We start from the raw sequence: 17,608 nt of genomic DNA, 5'->3' as shown, positions 1-17,608 counted from the left end.
GGGGGGGGGGGGGGGGGCGTAGTATATAACTTCAATTTCAATCCTCATTTCATATCAATTTTTTACATACTCCCAAAAAAGTGGGGGGGGGGGCAACTCCATGGTAATTAAATTTTCTATATGTAAATTTTAAAAACTTTGTTGCTGCGAGAAAAAGTGGGGGGGGGGGGGGGCCAGGCCCCCCTCGCCCCCCCCCCCCCCTGATGCTACGTGACTGCTTCCACTTTGCATGATCAATAATGATTTAAAAAAACCCCACAATTTATAGTCTCTGTGGCATTATCGTCGGAAATCCACGGCCAATCTCGCATGCACTTACTGACCGGTCAGTAAGCGTCTCTAGGAGCCACATAGGATAAAGCTGTTCCATTCAGTCAACATAATGTAAAATAAAAGGTCTGACTTTGAAAAAATGGCTAAATGGCATAGCTATGTCATTTAGTCACATTATAGTTAACCGATACTTAAATTTGTTTTGCAATAATACTGGTTGATTTTTACATTTATTATAATTTTACGCATATTTCACTCTCACATTATTGTTGTTCTTTTCTTGAAATTAGATGTAGTACCATTTTAACAAGGACTTGGACTTTCAGTAGGACGTAACTATCTATTTCTTGCGTCAAAACAAGTTGAAAATGATGCTGGTTTCAACTGAAATATACACCGATTGCGAAGTTTTAGCCCAAAAGCCAGACAAATCTTGTTGATTTCAAAGAGCAATGGATGAGTGACTATCGATGAAATATAGACAGGACTACGTTACAATGCTGTTTGACACCAACTACCCAAAGTCCAAGCTCTTGTCAAAATGGTTCTAACTTGTTCGTTACGGTTAGGAGGTAGTAGGAGGTTCATGCATATCAATCGGACATAAAATTAAGTAAGGCTACCAAAAGTTAATTTTACGTTTAACGTCACCTTTAAAATAAATAACTTATGAGGAAGGGTGATAAAATTTTAACAAAGACAATTTTCAAATAGGCTTCTTTTTTTTTCTTTTTTTAATTTTTGTTAATACAAATACATTGAGTATTCAGTCTATATGTAGACTAGTTGTTTAATGATTTTTCCTGTCAGTTTTAAAGATTATATATCTAATTGAGTATCCAAGGGATAATCTATAAAAAGTATTATGTGCTTGTAGCGTTCCGTATTTCTACAGATTGCAGTATTTTAGTAGCAAAAAGGAAAAGCAAGCTGGAAAAAATAATATCAATGCTGATTTTATTAAAAACTACAAGTTCTCCTTGGATAACCTAAAAAAAAGTTGAACGTCAAAGTTGGTCAAATTTATGAAGTACATATTTTGCAAACGATATACTAGTGTTTTTGTCCAAGAGATACACAGGCGCTTGTTTCATACATGCAGCAGGTCTATTAACGATATGTTTATATATGGATAATAGACCTCCTGTGTGAAACAAGCGCTCGTGAAGAGGTATACTATGAAAATCCAAATTCCATAAAGTTTTAAAAGTTGATGAATATTATATAACTTATAAACATTGTAAAAACTTATTGAGAAATTTGAAAGTTTACTCTTCCTAAAATCTAAAAATATGTGTAGCAGTCTCATATTTTATGATTTAATTACAAGTACATGTATATTACATATGCATCATTTCATTTTCATATTTTCATGATTTTTTGAATGCATATGTATTGGATTCTATAATTATTTTATTGATCTTAAAATACATTAGTGTGCATTCATTCATGACAACTTAATTTGTAGAAAGGTCCAGAGTTGCCTTTAGGGCAGTAATTATATTTTGGTCAAAGTTAAGTTGTGTCTTTTAATCTCATTGGTGTTTTAGTTTGTTTCTTGTTTGTCTATTGGTTGGTCGATTTCCCTCCAAAAGTTCTTTGGGTTTTAGTTTAATCTTTGTCAAGAGTTTGAAGAGAGCGGACTGTAATAAAGGTGTACAGACGTTTTTGACAAATTACATCTCTTCTTGGTAAGTTAATCTAATATTACTAATATTAATATCATTTATAATATTCCTACTAAATGTCAAATCAGTATTTAATCATATTTATAATTCTTTTGCACTTTTCTCTGATTGAATGAATAGTGAGAGAGAGACTTTTGAAATAATAAGTTAAAGTTAAAATAGTTATAACTGAAGTCTCTTTAGATGTGTTTTAATCAAAACTACTTTTATGATAGTGTAATAGATGTGTAATTAATTACAGAATGCACATATACCTTGCAACCATTGAGTCACATTGAACTTGGTTCAACTTGTACATGGGGCCTATTCCCATAGAATGGTATGTGTATGTTCATATGCTTGGAATATCAGATTAATGTATTATATGCATTACATAATTATAGCAATGGTTTTATAACTGAAATGTAAATGCATATAAATTGATATAAAGGAGATACTATGTAAATTGTAGTTTACTTATATGAGTTATCTCCCTTTATAAAGTTAAATTACTTCAATACATTGATTGTACATCAATACGTAATTACTTGAAGTTCATGTGTTTTATGCCGTATATTCATACTTGTTATATTGTTTTTACAGGGTCAAATCTATCTATTTATATAACTGGTGATGATAATAAAAGCCCGTTATTCGAACCCTAACAGGAGTGTTGATTTCTTCTTTACATCAACGGATAAACCTGTTACATTTTGAATAACGGGCTTTTGAATGCGCAAAGACATTTCCAATTGGGTTGATCAGTGTGACAGGTGCTTGAAGTTTAAAACACCCAACAACCAACGTGCGTCACTGGTCAACATATCAACTACTCAACCTCTTGAACTTGTATGTGTGGATTTTTTGACATTAGAACCAGCCAAGGGTGGAATTCAGAACATATTAGTTATCACAGACCATTTTACCAAATTTGCAGTAGCTATACCAACTAAAAACCAGACTGCCAAGACCACAGCAGATGCATTATTAAATCACTTCATTATCCCTTATGGACTTCCAAGAAAAATACATTCTGACCAAGGAACAAATTTTTCTAGTAAACTTATTCAAGAATTATGTTTAATTACAGGTATCAGTAAGTCCAGAACCACACCATACCACCCTATGGGCAACGGTGTAACCGAAAGGTTCAACAGAACTCTCATTTCCATGCTTGGTACACTTGAGCCCGAACAGAAGTCCAACTGGAAATCATACATTGGCCCATTGATCCATGCGTACAATGCCACCAAACATGACACAACTGGATTCTCGCCTTTTTATCTCATGTTTGGCAGAGAACCAAATATGCCAGTTGATTTAGTGTTTGGGTTGGACAATGGTGAGAGGAATAAGAGTATTTCCAGTTATGTGAAAAACCTGAAAGAGCGATTGAAGTTTGCCTACACCATCGCTGGTACAGCAACAAAGATTTGTCAATCGAGGAACAAGGCCATATATGACTCGAAGACAAAGGGAGTTTCGCTTGGTACTGGAGACAGGGTACTAGTGAAGGTGGTTGCATATGACGGGAAGCATAAGATCGCTGACCGTTGGGAGGATCATCCCTACATAGTCATAAGTCAACCTATCACTGGTATTCCTGTATATAAGGTAAGTAGGGAAGATGGGGAAGGGAGATGCAAGACTCTCCATCGTAATTTACTTCTCCCCATTGGAACAAGGGTTCCATCTCCAGTACCAATGCCAGCACCAAGAACTAGAGTGAAGCGAAAGGATACATGTCCGGACAATCAGTCCATATCACCATCTTCAAAGGATGTCGATGATGATGATGAATCTGAGTATTATGTACTAGGTACCGGTACCAAGACTCAAAGAGACCAGAATGTGGAGGACGCTCCATTGTCCATCAGTGATAAAACTGATGAAGATGACCAAGGTCCAGAGTCAGTAGTTGACGAGGAAGATCAAGATGTTCATGAAACGCTTCATAACCTTGATCCAGAAGATCATCTAGAAGTTTCCTCTGTCGAGGAAACAGAGTCTGTGAGAGATTCTTCTGTTGAGGAGACAGAAATAGACTCCGAAGAAGATTCCACTCCCCAAAAGGCAACACAGAGAGTGTCATCAAGAAACAGAGTCAGGCCAAAGTGGACAAAAGATTATGTAATGTCCCAGCAAGTGCAGCCTCCGGAATGGCTTCAAAGAGCTAATTACCTGCAAATACTTGCAACAACCGGAGTATTCGACAAAATTGATAAAGATTCTGCAAAAGCCCTGGTAACTATCACCACAGGCAAGTAGTGTTTTAATTTTTTTTTTTTAAGCTGTCAATTTTTAAAGCGCTAAGCATAGCTCAGCGCTTTATTGTCGTTAGACTTCTATTTCCGGTGCAAGGAATAACTGCCCTCTATGAGCAGAAATATACATCATTTAAACTGGTAAGAGGTATAGGGAACCAGTTATCTGGGTGACGGAAATGGCCGAGTAGATACGATTGGTTTGCGGGGCTTACGTACATCAGCACGGGATGCTACGCAGTGATGAAAAAATATAGTGCGTATTTAGAAGCTAAAATATAGAAAAATAAAATCGATTCTTTGCAAGAAAATGTCAAAAACTGTGATAAATTACTGTTCAAAAGGTATAATTTGTGATTTTAACATATCTTTTTTCAGGCAAGTATCCATATACAAGTCGTGTTCAGCTTTAATTCACATTATCTTCAAAAAGTAACATATATTTAAAGAAATCTGGCCTTCGATACTTTAAATTGATATTAATTAAACATAAACCAAAATTTCAATAAGGCTCATTTCCGCCTACGCTTGCACACAGTAAATTTTCTTAGAACCAAGCTAGGTTAGCGCTTTTCGGTACTTTCAGTACTTTGATTTTTTTCTTTCTCCAGTTATGTTAGTTACATTCTCAGGTTTGGTCAATGGCGCGGACGCCATTCTTGCACCAGGGGGAGAATGTAGCAGTCTCATATTTTATGATTTAATTACAAGTACATGTATATTACATATGCATCATTTCATTTTCATATTTTCATGATTTTTTGAATGCATATGTATTGGATTCTATAATTATTTTATTGATCTTAAAATACATTAGTGTGCATTCATTCATGACAACTTAATTTGTAGAAAGGTCCAGAGTTGCCTTTAGGGCAGTAATTATATTTTGGTCAAAGTTAAGTTGTGTCTTTTAATCTCATTGGTGTTTTAGTTTGTTTCTTGTTTGTCTATTGGTTGGTCGATTTCCCTCCAAAAGTTCTTTGGGTTTTAGTTTAATCTTTGTCAAGAGTTTGAAGAGAGCGGACTGTAATAAAGGTGTACAGACGTTTTTGACAAATTACATCTCTTCTTGGTAAGTTAATCTAATATTACTAATATTAATATCATTTATAATATTCCTACTAAATGTCAAATCAGTATTTAATCATATTTATAATTCTTTTGCACTTTTCTCTGATTGAATGAATAGTGAGAGAGAGACTTTTGAAATAATAAGTTAAAGTTAAAATAGTTATAACTGAAGTCTCTTTAGATGTGTTTTAATCAAAACTACTTTTATGATAGTGTAATAGATGTGTAATTAATTACAGAATGCACATATACCTTGCAACCATTGAGTCGCATTGAACTTGGTTCAACTTGTACATGGGGCCTATTCCCATAGAATGGTATGTGTATGTTCATATGCTTGGAATATCAGATTAATGTATTATATGCATTACATAATTATAGCAATGGTTTTATAACTGAAATGTAAATGCATATAAATTGATATAAAGGAGATACTATGTAAATTGTAGTTTACTTATATGAGTTATCTCCCTTTATAAAGTTAAATTACTTCAATACATTGATTGTACATCAATACGTAATTACTTGAAGTTCATGTGTTTTATGCCGTATATTCATACTTGTTATATTGTTTTTACAGGGTCAAATCTATCTATTTATATAACTGGTGATGATAATAAAAGCCCGTTATTCGAACCCTAACAGGAGTGTTGATTTCTTCTTTACATCAACGGATAAACCTGTTACATATGCATAGAAATTTAAATAATACACAGTACTTCTGTGTGCCTAAAACTTGATAGAGTTATGCCTCTTTACGAAACGAATCACATGGTTTAGGTCACGACCTCGTTATAGCAACGAAAGACGCTACGTCAGAGCATTGTTTACGTTCTGCAGGAAGAATAATGTCGGTGACGGAGACAGATCCCCCTTTTCGGGCGATGGTGAGAGCAAGTGGTTTGGGTGAAGTATGGACTCACAGCACGGAGAGTAGTAAGTTTAATCAGTTTGGATGGAGGTGCACAAATAAAGAGAATTCCTTCTCTAACGACACTCTGATTGGAAACTGGAATGAGGAAAGGTTCGATAACAATATATCGAGACAGGCTCAAAGAATACCGGGCCAGGTGAGCAATCTAAATCTTTCTTAGAATTAATTAATTTAAAAAAAAATCTTATTTCATACTCAAGTTCCATCACATGTTCTATATACTGGGTGGCCGCAAAGGGCTTCGGCATGAACCGAAATTTCATGTAATGAGCAATGCCACCACGTGTCTATGAAAAGAAGTTTATATTAATTATTATATATATATCATCTTTTACTTTTCAGCACGAGCACTATTTTCAGTCAACATACGGCGTTGGTTACAATAAATCACCACCATATGAAGTTCCTAAGGAATTAGTTCATTTAAAAGGTACAGAGATCTACCGGTATTGAAGATAGGTATTCACAAAAGCAATTTTACTCATATCCATTCTTAAATTTAAATTGTCCTTCCATAAGTGATCTTCAAATATTGCATAATACACCACTGTCAGCCAATTTTAAATGCAATGTAAGTCTAAAACAACATAACGGACACATTGGGAATGTCTCAAACTACACAAAAGATTAAATATAAATCTGATTACCTTTGCAGAGAGGCATTCTCATGCCTTTCCGGGACATCAGCCTGAGATAGACAATGGAAGGCTAAAGTCAGTGTATAACAGCTGGGAGACCACCACACGCTCCTCCTATGTAGACCCCAAGATCCGCCAACAGCCACTTCAGAACCCAACCAGCTAGTTTATCCATGGGGGTCACCCGGGTCAGGAGTTATGGATGAATTTTATGCTAATGAATATTGAAGTTTATTGATATCCAATATCTGTCTCTGAGTTTTCAATATCAATTTTACATGTAATATAGATTTTTTTAAAATCAAATATTGTATGATAATATGATGTAATCATGTCATGATTTTCCAATACAGTATTGCAACAGTATTAATTAAGATTGCACTGTGTTAAGAGCTTTTCATATTTTTCAGTATTATTGGAACTGCATAATTCCCTCTAGTGTTTTGCTTTCTGCTCACTACAATGCTCACACTGTTTTATTTTAGCTAGGATTTCATTAAGGGGTGAAAATTGATGTTTTCATCTTTTCCTTTTTATTTGTTGATAATAAGAGATTGTTTCTAGTAATTATATTATTTAAACAGATTTTTATCTTATATATTCTTTGTATTTTTGTTATCAAATTTATTAAAAATATATCTAACAAGGAAAAATGTGTCTTGAATGTTTTTTGGTTTTTTTTTTACAAGACGTATATGTAAATGTATTCCATTAATAATAATTTAAATGCATCAATTTTTCTGGCTATTGTTTTAGATGATTGATCATGTGTGATCCAAATTTAGTTTTTAAGAAAAACAAAACAAGTTTCATGGGACCAAATAACCACGTACCAGACAAAAGTCATTCTTTTAATACATATGTAGAAATAAATATTGGGGTTTGTACAATATAATCACTCTCATAAAGTCACTGTACATAATACCGTTATTACATGTATGTAAAGATATGAGTGTCAAGGTAACAACGAAACATTTATACATGGGTTTTGGACAAGTAAATGGTTTGTCTGGTTTGTTTTATCAAACTCTATCAAAAACAAAACGTATATGACATACCTGATATACATTATCATTATGAAAACACAAACTACCTATTTAACATAAATCAATGGATATTAAATTCATTCATAAATTAGTCGCCGCATAAAGACATTGCCAGACGGGAATAATGACATCAGAACTTGGATGAGATCTTGTGTTCATGGTTACGGTGACGTCAGAACTTGGATGAGAAGTTGTGTTCATGGGTACCGTGCATTAGAACTCTTCGTCTGACTCCTGCTCGTACAAGTCCGGCTGTCGGAGAGCGGCGTACACCGCGTCCTTGTTGTTCCTGGTCACCACTATGGGGTCACTGGACTCCACCGTGGTGTCCATGTACACCCCCGCATTCCTCTTGGAATTCAGGAACACCTTCATGTCTCTTTGGTATTCTTCATTCCTTGCTCTTCAAAAAACACAAGTGTAACGCAAGCAAACTTATGAAGTGTATGATAAAAAAGGGAAAACGATCTAATTCGTTTTATTGCATTTACTAACATTATATCTGTTAAAAAATAAGGTGAAATAATTATCCCAAAAAAAACACAGTCCCTACTTTTTTTCAATTCAAGAACAGTACAACAGGAACATTTTAATATGTATGACATACATGTAAGTATTCACAATCTGAGATTGTTGAGAAAAAATAGAATTATCACATTTTTATTTGATAATTATCTCATTATTTTGTGGTTCATTTGGCTATGAACACAGTTTTCGTATTTTTTTTCTGGCATGTCCGGTGCCCTAATACCGAATGAATAATAAAAAAGAACAATTTCATGCTTTAATCTATACATTTAAAACAGGGTATAATGAAAGCTATGTCTGCTCACCGATGTCTACGATATGAAATGTACGCAGCTAAGATCAGGGCTGCCGAAAATAGGAGTCCAAATATCAAACCCACAATACCACCTAAAACACCGAAAATGAAAGTATGTATGTGAGTAATAGCATTAAAGTAATACATTTTACATCAGAGAGAGAGAGAGAGAGTACCAATTTCATGTTCTACAAAGCTTTCAAATTCATTTTCTGAACCACCGGTCCCAACGGGAGGTAGAGTTTGGTTTCCTTGTGTGCTTTCTGTAGAAACAATACTGGTTGTGATTCTAGGATCTGCAAGAGATAGAGCAATATAACACAGAGATTACAGAGAGAGAGAGAGAGAGAAAGAGAGAGAGAGAGAGAGAGAGAGAGAGGGGGGGGGAGGATGTGGGAGGGAGGGAGATTTATCATTGCTACCGAAAACTTTTGAATCGGCAGATATTAACAAAACCTACCTTTGTTTGACCAGAACATAGTTAGTTACGGGGCCGGTAGAATCATATCCATAATATGTAAAGTGTTAAACTGAACAGCCCCATAAAATGACGAATACCCCGACTTCAAAGTTCAGAGAAGATTACACGTAGCTACTTCATCTGCTTATCTCATGGTGAACAGTTTAGTTTTACAGTATATACTTATGTTTACAATTACAATTTGATGATCAGTCTGACACTGCACTGACACATAATATTATATTTTCTGTAAAAAGATACTTTGGTTCTACTAAAAATCCAGGCACCCCCCCCCCCCCCAAAAAAAAAACAACAAGAAAAAACAACAAAAAAAACCAGAAAAAGGTTACTTTACAAAATCCTGAAAATCCTAATCCAATTTCACTGTTTATTTTTTGATTTCCAATTCAAGTTTTTACGTGGTAAATAAAAGCGCGGCACCTGTCACCCCCTCCCACACTGATGCTACGTGCCTGAAACCAGTGTAGATAGTATTAAGGGGCGATCTAACGAATACTGAGAATTAGAGGGTCAGCCGGTGTCGGCTAGATAGTGCAGGGCATGTGTTGTAGTGTTTATTGTGGGTTTACAGTCATAAAAACCATGATGAAAATCAGTAGTATGTATGAATATTTTTCATAATCAAATAATTTACAGTTAATTTGAGTGACATTTTCAGGTGTGTTATTCCACCTTAAGCAGATTATGAGTGATTATTCGGGTACCATGGAATCTGGATAGGGCCATGTAGTTCACTATCGTAATACATTTACATATTATAATTTACATCATCATATATAACATATATCGCTTCATCGTCATCGCATCATCGCTTCATCGTCGATGGTGCGATGATGCGATATATAGTGAACTACATGGCCCTATCCGGATTCAGTAGTACCCGGGTAACACTCATAATCTGCTTGATCGAGACATATCTGTCTGAATGTTGGAGAGAAAAACTATTCGTACATATACTACTGATTTTCATCGTGGTTTTTATGGCTTCTGTACGCTACAATATTATCGTTTAGATAAAGGGGCGGGGGCTATTGGTGTTCTGTCAAAATGAGAAGGAATATGGACTCACATGTGCGGATCTTTAATAATATCGGGTCCAATGTTCATTTTGTTTGCCAGAGAAGTCCAACCCCTGGTTTGGTCATTATTTTTCTATGTGAAATAAATAAGTTTTTCAGAGAGTATTGACTTTCCTCCTCCCAACCCTGGGGCTCTCCCTCTTTCTATATAGATCAGCACATGCACGTCACACGTACATGTACACTCGCATTTTCATATCTAAAAAAAGTTTTTCTTGTAATTTAAGCTTCTATAAACTTTGATTTAAGCCTCTACACTGGCGTCGGAAGCAAATTGAAAGTGGGGGGGGGGGGGGGACCAATCCTCAGAAATATTGAGAAAAAAACCTAATTCCCAAAATCATCAAAATCCTAATCCCCAAAATATTTCTTTTCCAAAATCATGAAAATCCTAATCCGTGTGTGTGTGTGTGGAAGGGGGGGGGGGGGGGCTATTATGCTTATGATTCCAACTTCTCAATCTTTTTCCGGCGAAAAAAAAGGAGGGCGGACTAAACCCTCTATTCTGCTATGTGCCTAATGGTTACGTTTAACTTTGCAAAAAAAGTGGGGGGGGGGGGGCTAAGCACCCCCAGCCCCCCCCCCCCCCCCCCGGTTCCGACGCCTATGCTCTCTAATCCCACTCGCCCCCTTTGCTCTCTATATTCACTGATAATTCATCAAATTCAATTAATTTATATATTTATCTTAAATCATATCTATCTATATATGCATTTATTTATATTCAAGCCTTTGAGTTATCCATCCTGGATTTGAAATTTGAACTCCAACCTCCCACACATCCACATTTTATGGGAGTTGTGATCAAGCTACCCCCCCCCCCCCCCCGGTTAATAACTGTAAACTGACGGACAGCATATTGTAGCTAAAACTTAAAGTATAAAAGAGGACTATAAAAGAAGATAAATGGCTCTGTTAAACACTAAGGCGAGGCACAAATCGCAGTTTTCGATTCTATTACAAAAGAATGATATCGGGTCTATTTTGGAAAAAGCTTTTGTGCTACCCTGTAGTAACCTTGACCTTTCTGAAAAACTTAAGTCGTAAAATAATTTACATTTTCTTAAATTTGAAGTTACAGCAATACATATCACGATATATGCAAGTTCTTTCATATCAACCATATTGAAGCAGTAATATGGTTTTATAGTTAGGTTATAGACTTAAAAACAATTTTACGATAAATAAATACGACCCGTTTACGGGTAATAAAGGAAAAACAAAGCAGTGAGTCAGATGATAAGATAGACGCTGATTTCAGTGTTTGCTCGGGTGATGTGTGTAATTTTAAAGGCGAAAATGAAAAAATGAACGCTCGATCACAAGTGTTCGAATTGGTGAGTAACATTTGACAAAATTGTATCAGTTTGGGTAAGAATGAAATCATCTGTTATGGCGTAATATTCGCCCGAATATTCTCGTTGTTACACATTCACATTTACTGCTTAAATGTAATTGTCATGCTTTCAGCATGTTAAGTTCCATGTCAGACAGGATGCTAGAGTTACCGTGAAGAAAGCATCCAAATATTAGTTTTGAACTGTTGAAATTTACATGAAAATGAAGTTTACATGGATTGTTGATTACTGACTTATATAATCTATGTAATATATACCTTTCGATCTACAGTACTGATCAGACACAACCTATAAGAAAGTAAACCCCAACTAAACCACAGGTTTTATTTTCGTGGTCTACTCAGGGTTTACTCTGGGTTTACTAGAACAGACCCAGAGTTAATCTTGAGCAAACATGAAGTAAACCCAGAGTGGACACAGGTAAAAAACCCCAATCAGAAGTAGACCCCTGAAAGCAGAGGCTACATGTCATGATGTGTATTTGGAATATACAGGGGGGGGGGGGGGATTACAGATAATAAGATGGTAAGATAAAAAATGGGTCTGCTCCTCATTTCAGTGTTTAAATTGGACCCCAGAAGCAAACCTCGAGTGAACTCAAATTGAACCCTGAATGGACCCAAAGTAAACCCCGAGTGGATCCAAATTTTTAAAAGCAGACCCCGAGTAAACCCTGAAAGTAAACACAGGGTGTAGTTGGGGTCTGCTCTGATGTTAGGTTGGGTCTGATCAGTACTGTAATTCATATCAGCAATTCTTTTGATCCAAAATAATTTACACCCTGTCATGCCATACAGTACAATTGTTGCCATTTACTATTTCTTGCCAGTGCATTGAACATTAAGACTTGTTATGAGCATGAATCAAATAAAGTGTGTCTTGCAAAATAGGGAAACTACCGGGGGTACCCTTAAAAACATTTTTGCATAATTCAATCCTTTTAAAACTGTATTTAAGAGTTTCTAAGGGTTTAGGAAGTACCGGTAGTCTCATATTACATTTGAAATAAATTGTAGTATTTTGTTCCGTTGAGATTCAGTTGTTCGTTATACATATATAATCTAGATACTCTGGTTTTGTAGTCAGTAGAAGGAAGACAGATTGAGGAGACTGTTAGCAGTAAGTAAAATTAAATTTCTGATAAGAATTACATGTATTATCATTAGATAAAATACAAATATATCAGAGACTGAAGCAAACAAAGAGTGGCATCTTTACTGTGATGTTTTCCCCTTTTTTAGGTATATTTCATACCTTGTTGCTCCAAAGAACAGTCGGAAAGGTAAAAATTTATATATGATTGTGATAATGATCAGAATAATTCTCATTTTCTTGGTTCAAAATCTAATGAAATATCTATGGTATACGTTTGTATAATACATGATATATTCACATTTTTGTTGTTGTTACTTGATATTTAAAGTTTCACTACAAACAAGAAGGAACATACTCTATTGGCACTGTTGGAGTGGAGGATGTGGATTGTGACTTTGTAGACTTTACATATGTAAGTTAATTTATATATACAACATCTATTATCTCTATGATAAACAAAGTAATTTATAGTGTCTCAAACCAAAAAATAATAATAATGATAAAAGCCCACAATATTCCTTAAAACCTCCCAAACAAAAAAAGCCTTAAAATCCCACCAAATTCTATCTATGGTATCTATCTAGAAATTGTGAATTATGTGTGATTTTTGATGATTGTTATAGAATCAGCACAGATGATATTTGTTTTGTAGGTCAGAGTGGCTTCTGACACTCTGGATCATATGATCAAGAAAGACATTGCTTTATTCAGGGACACCCTTCGGAGTATGGATAATCCAGGATCAGGACAGGTATCCAAAATATCTTCGTCATTCTCAGTGCAGAGAAAAGTATGAAATAATTCTTTGACTAATTTCATGGTGTCTATGCATTGTGTTTATTTTGTTTATTGCACAGATGCATATATGTACATGTATCTTTGCTTGGAATAGCTGATTACTCCTATTCCTTTTTATTGGAAAAAAGTGTATAGGTATCAAATATGACAGAATGTGTTTATAAGAATAATTACTTATACAATGTACTAATCAGTACAACTGATCCAGATCTTTTGCCTTCAGTGTGATAAAATACCAGATATATAGTACTACAAAATGTAATGTAATTGATATTGACACAACACAAGATGGCATCAGTCCCCAGACAGCTGTTAAATGCTTTATTCCTTTTCCTGTTACAATTCTTGCACTTTATATAAATTTTGTTATGTTTGAAAGGTTTTGTTGGTTCAATTATGTGCTTTGAAACTTTTATGTACCAAAGTATCCATTTGATTGTTTTATAGATTTCCTTGGAGTTCTACCAAAAGAAGCGAGGCCGATGGCCTTTCCCACCGGAATGTATTCCCTGGGAGGTGTGGACAGTGAAACTAGACATCTTAACACTCAATAACGAAAGTGGTAAGTCGGCCCGTACTTGATACTATTGATCAGTTGATAGTGTAATCTATTAGTACACACGTGTAACTGTGAATACTATTTTATTGCAAAAGGTATGTGTCAAGATTTTCTATGAATTAGATATCATTAATTAGTTAGAAAGTGTTAGATATGGTTCCAGATTTCAATGTGGAACATTGTAATACTTTCATCCTACCTGTATGATTCTATATTGCAAGTACATTTTTGTGCCACTTGCAGTGCATGTTTTATGAGTACCATGCGGACGATTAGAGTGTATAGAGATAATATGAATCAGATAAGTCTTTTATCAGAATATGAGTTTTAAAGTTTAATAGTACAATGACATTTTCTGTCTCCTGTGTAAACATGTTTCTACTAGTTGAATTGTCTGACTACAGAAGAGATCAGTCTCAATCAAGATAAAAATCTCATAAAAAAGAGATGAAAATAATTATAAACAGAAATATCCATGCACTCAGAATGACTTGGGGTCCTCAGATACTGTAGATTCCTAATTAAACATGAGGAATTAATATCTATGTAAAATTGCGAGAAACACCCCTCACAGATTTTTAATTCCTGCTATTTTATGAGAGATGAGAACTATAGTAAATAAGGATAAAAATTATGGATCTTAAAATCTTATTCTCGCAATTTGATGCAAAACGACTGGATAGCAAAATTAAGTATTCGCGTAAAATGAGGAATCTACAGTACACACACAAAATGTTTTCTGTCTTCATTATTCCCTATTTGTTCAACATCTTTTTAAATTATTGCTTTCTGTTACAGAAAGACAAATTTGCAGGGAAAAACTTGGAGAAATGTTAGGAGAACGAGTCATCACTATAGCAGACCTGATGAATCGCCATGACTACGTTCCCAAGATGCCAAATCAGACAGAATTAGATTTGATATTTGATACAAGCTTGCCAGATGTGCAACCATACTTATTCAGGGTATGTTGGCAATCAGTTTTTAGGACTGTTGTCTTTAATTGGCCATATGCAAGGGATGAAAATCAGGTTTTCTGACTAGTGTTCCCAACTCTAACATTGGTTTGCTCAGTGCTGTTTACCAAATGGAGGATTACCTGGTAGTATCAAATACCTTTTAAGGTCATGAGTCTGTATAAAAAGGAATCAAAATTGAATTTTACATGACTATTTTAGGTATATTTTACAAGATCTATAGCTTATGCAATTATAGCATTTAGGAAATGATAATATGTAATATCATACAACCAGTAAGATTTGTGAACAAATCTGCTCTTTTATCTTTCAAGCATAGCTTGTTTTTCATTTCAACAATGTGCATTGTTTTGTTTTCCAATCACTAGATATCCCATCAGACTACGGGTCCTTCCCAGTCGTCTGTTGGAACCACCATGAGGAAGTTCATCAAGGACACACTGGCCTTATGATGCTGCCACAGGGACTGGATCAAAGTCTCTCAGAGGTGGATCCAAGTCCATCAAGGGTGAATCAAGGCCCCTCCTTGGTGGATCAAAATCCCTGAGGGGTGGGGATTTATTCAATATAAACTAATGCAGCACCAGTGAATGGTCAGCTTCGCTTCTACTTGTGTCTTTCACATTGAATTACATGTATTGAATCTGTATGTGTCCATTTTGAATATAACATACAGTACTTAATTGTCGTTTATTTTATATGTTAGCAGTTTGTAATAGCTTTTTTCTGTGTTATAAACGTAAGAATGGTTTTGGAGTAGCTAAGTAGTACATGTTTCAATGAACACTACAGTCATTTTTTTATTGATTCAGAAATTTTAATACACATTGAAATGCTGTATGTCCCAATGAAAAAAAAAATTTTTTTTATAAGAATTTAAAGATCAATTATCAAAAAGTTGTTGTTTTAATAGCAGAACATTTGAAAGTTGAAATAGTAATAAAAATGTTAAAATGCAACCCTATTCATTACTCCTGTGAAAGAATTTCATGAATGTACCTGTTGTCAAGAAATAAAGCTGGAAAGTGGTAACTATTAAATCAATACCCTTTTTAAATAAGTACCTGGTACGGGATAAATTTATAGCAATGATCTTTATTTCTAGTGAAACATCATCTAAAGTAGTTAGAAAAAAACCCCAGTAATATCTATGGATGTCTTTCATGTCAACAGAAATGTGAAGATAACAGAGAGAGAGAGAGAAAGAGAGAGAGAAAGAGAGAGAAAGAACATGTACAGCAAATATTTTATAATGGAACATGCTCATTTGATTTTGATACATTACTGTCATTTTATGGTAAGAATCAATCTTCCAATTATTTATGGTATAGTACATTGTAGATTATTTGATATTACTGTACGTTTTGTTTCCTTGGAATCTTGCATAAAAATTGATCACCTTATTTTTGTCAACTCATAAACACCATAGTGTTATATAATCATCATCCACTTATAATTGCTAATTATACTCATATTTTCAACTGCAAAAAATATACATACGTGAGATATTCAACCAAATCAATTGTGTGCTATATTATGTCTTGTATTTTTTCCACGGAAAATATGTTGCTGTAAGTCAGAATAAATTTTGTATAAACCACATTTTTATTTGATATTTTTCTGCAATAGGTAACTGAAAAGACTTTAGGTTGGTAGTGAGCTTCATGTACCAACCCATATCAAGTTTGTATAGAGATTATCTTCACATGTGCGGATCTAGAGTGTGGAGGGGAAAGAGGTCTGGACCCCTCCTAGGAAATTTCTAAATTTACATAGTAAAATTACCAAATATATGCTTTGGACCCCCCCCCCCCCCCCCCCCCCCCCCGGCAAACATGAATATCTCTCTGAACCAACCATCCCTTAGAAATATTTTCTGGATCTATGCATGTTTCCCATGCCAAGGGTTTATGATCAGCAGTGCATAGTGTAAACCCTCGTTTCATAGCTAAGTGTGCATTCAATTTAATACAGATTTTCAGCAAGGATCAAATCTGTATGTTTGACTGCTTTTGAAAAAATATTGCTCTCAGCAGGCATGCGTTAATACATATGTAAAGTATGCATAAACTAGGCTTGCATGCATAGGTAGATTTTTGAGATTTTCATCTGTTATTTTGGAGGGGGGGGGGGGTCATAGAAGTATATTCCAAATCTTATCTTAAACATTTAAAAAGTATTTATTTTTAACTTTTTTAATGTGATGTTTTTTCATTAGCTTTTTGTCAGATACCTTTTTTTGTTTTTGTTTTTAAGGAGGCTGGGGGGTCAAAATATAATATAATATAAAACCATCAGATTTATTTGAAAATTTTATATGTGATTTCTGAAGCTATCAACTACTATTTGATAAAGAAAAATTTCATTTATTTTAATATAAAATTTCATCATTTCCCATTATCTTTATATGGAGCTCTTCTTTTAAATGAGATCAATATTGTCCAAAATGGCAGCCACCCCCCAGCCCCCATAAATTAAAAAACATCAATACAGGCATTGTTTGGAGTATACTTCTGAGCAGCACCTGTACAGAAAGGAAAATAAT

At 34.7% G+C, this 17,608-nt stretch overlaps 4 protein-coding genes across 4 annotated transcripts; 3 read left to right on the top strand and 1 right to left on the bottom strand.

Annotated features, from left to right (window-relative positions):
* The first annotated feature begins 2,676 nt into the window (after positions 1–2,676).
* Positions 2,677–4,219, top strand: LOC128157511 (uncharacterized). Its single transcript, XM_052820094.1, has one exon. The coding sequence runs from the start codon at positions 3,066–3,068 to the stop codon at positions 4,206–4,208; it is 1,143 nt and encodes a 380-aa protein (XP_052676054.1). The 5' UTR covers positions 2,677–3,065; the 3' UTR covers positions 4,209–4,219.
* A 1,855-nt stretch (positions 4,220–6,074) lies between these two features.
* Positions 6,075–7,500, top strand: LOC128191840 (UPF0686 protein C11orf1-like). Its single transcript, XM_052864165.1, has 3 exons — positions 6,075–6,345; positions 6,552–6,639; positions 6,865–7,500. Exons 1-3 carry the CDS (start codon positions 6,124–6,126, stop codon positions 7,011–7,013), a joined length of 459 nt encoding a protein of 152 aa, XP_052720125.1. The 5' UTR covers positions 6,075–6,123; the 3' UTR covers positions 7,014–7,500.
* A 184-nt stretch (positions 7,501–7,684) lies between these two features.
* On the bottom strand, positions 7,685–9,339 carry LOC128191838 (uncharacterized). Its single transcript, XM_052864163.1, has 4 exons — positions 9,177–9,339; positions 8,893–9,012; positions 8,727–8,808; positions 7,685–8,296 (listed from the first exon to the last, which is right to left on the bottom strand). Exons 1-4 carry the CDS (start codon positions 9,193–9,195, stop codon positions 8,107–8,109), a joined length of 411 nt encoding a protein of 136 aa, XP_052720123.1. The 5' UTR covers positions 9,196–9,339; the 3' UTR covers positions 7,685–8,106.
* Positions 9,340–11,455: 2,116 nt separating this feature from the next.
* On the top strand, positions 11,456–16,665 carry LOC128191837 (autophagy-related protein 101-like). Its single transcript, XM_052864160.1, has 8 exons — positions 11,456–11,613; positions 12,717–12,753; positions 12,876–12,916; positions 13,058–13,141; positions 13,382–13,480; positions 13,975–14,089; positions 14,885–15,051; positions 15,432–16,665. Exons 1-8 carry the CDS (start codon positions 11,584–11,586, stop codon positions 15,513–15,515), a joined length of 657 nt encoding a protein of 218 aa, XP_052720120.1. The 5' UTR covers positions 11,456–11,583; the 3' UTR covers positions 15,516–16,665.
* Positions 16,666–17,608: the final 943 nt, after the last annotated feature.

The sequence above is a fragment of the Crassostrea angulata genome, chromosome 7 (genome assembly GCF_025612915.1).
Source record: "Crassostrea angulata isolate pt1a10 chromosome 7, ASM2561291v2, whole genome shotgun sequence".
NCBI classification, from domain to species: Eukaryota; Metazoa; Mollusca; class Bivalvia; order Ostreida; family Ostreidae; genus Magallana; species Magallana angulata.
This window is presented reverse-complemented; position numbering and strand designations above follow the sequence as displayed.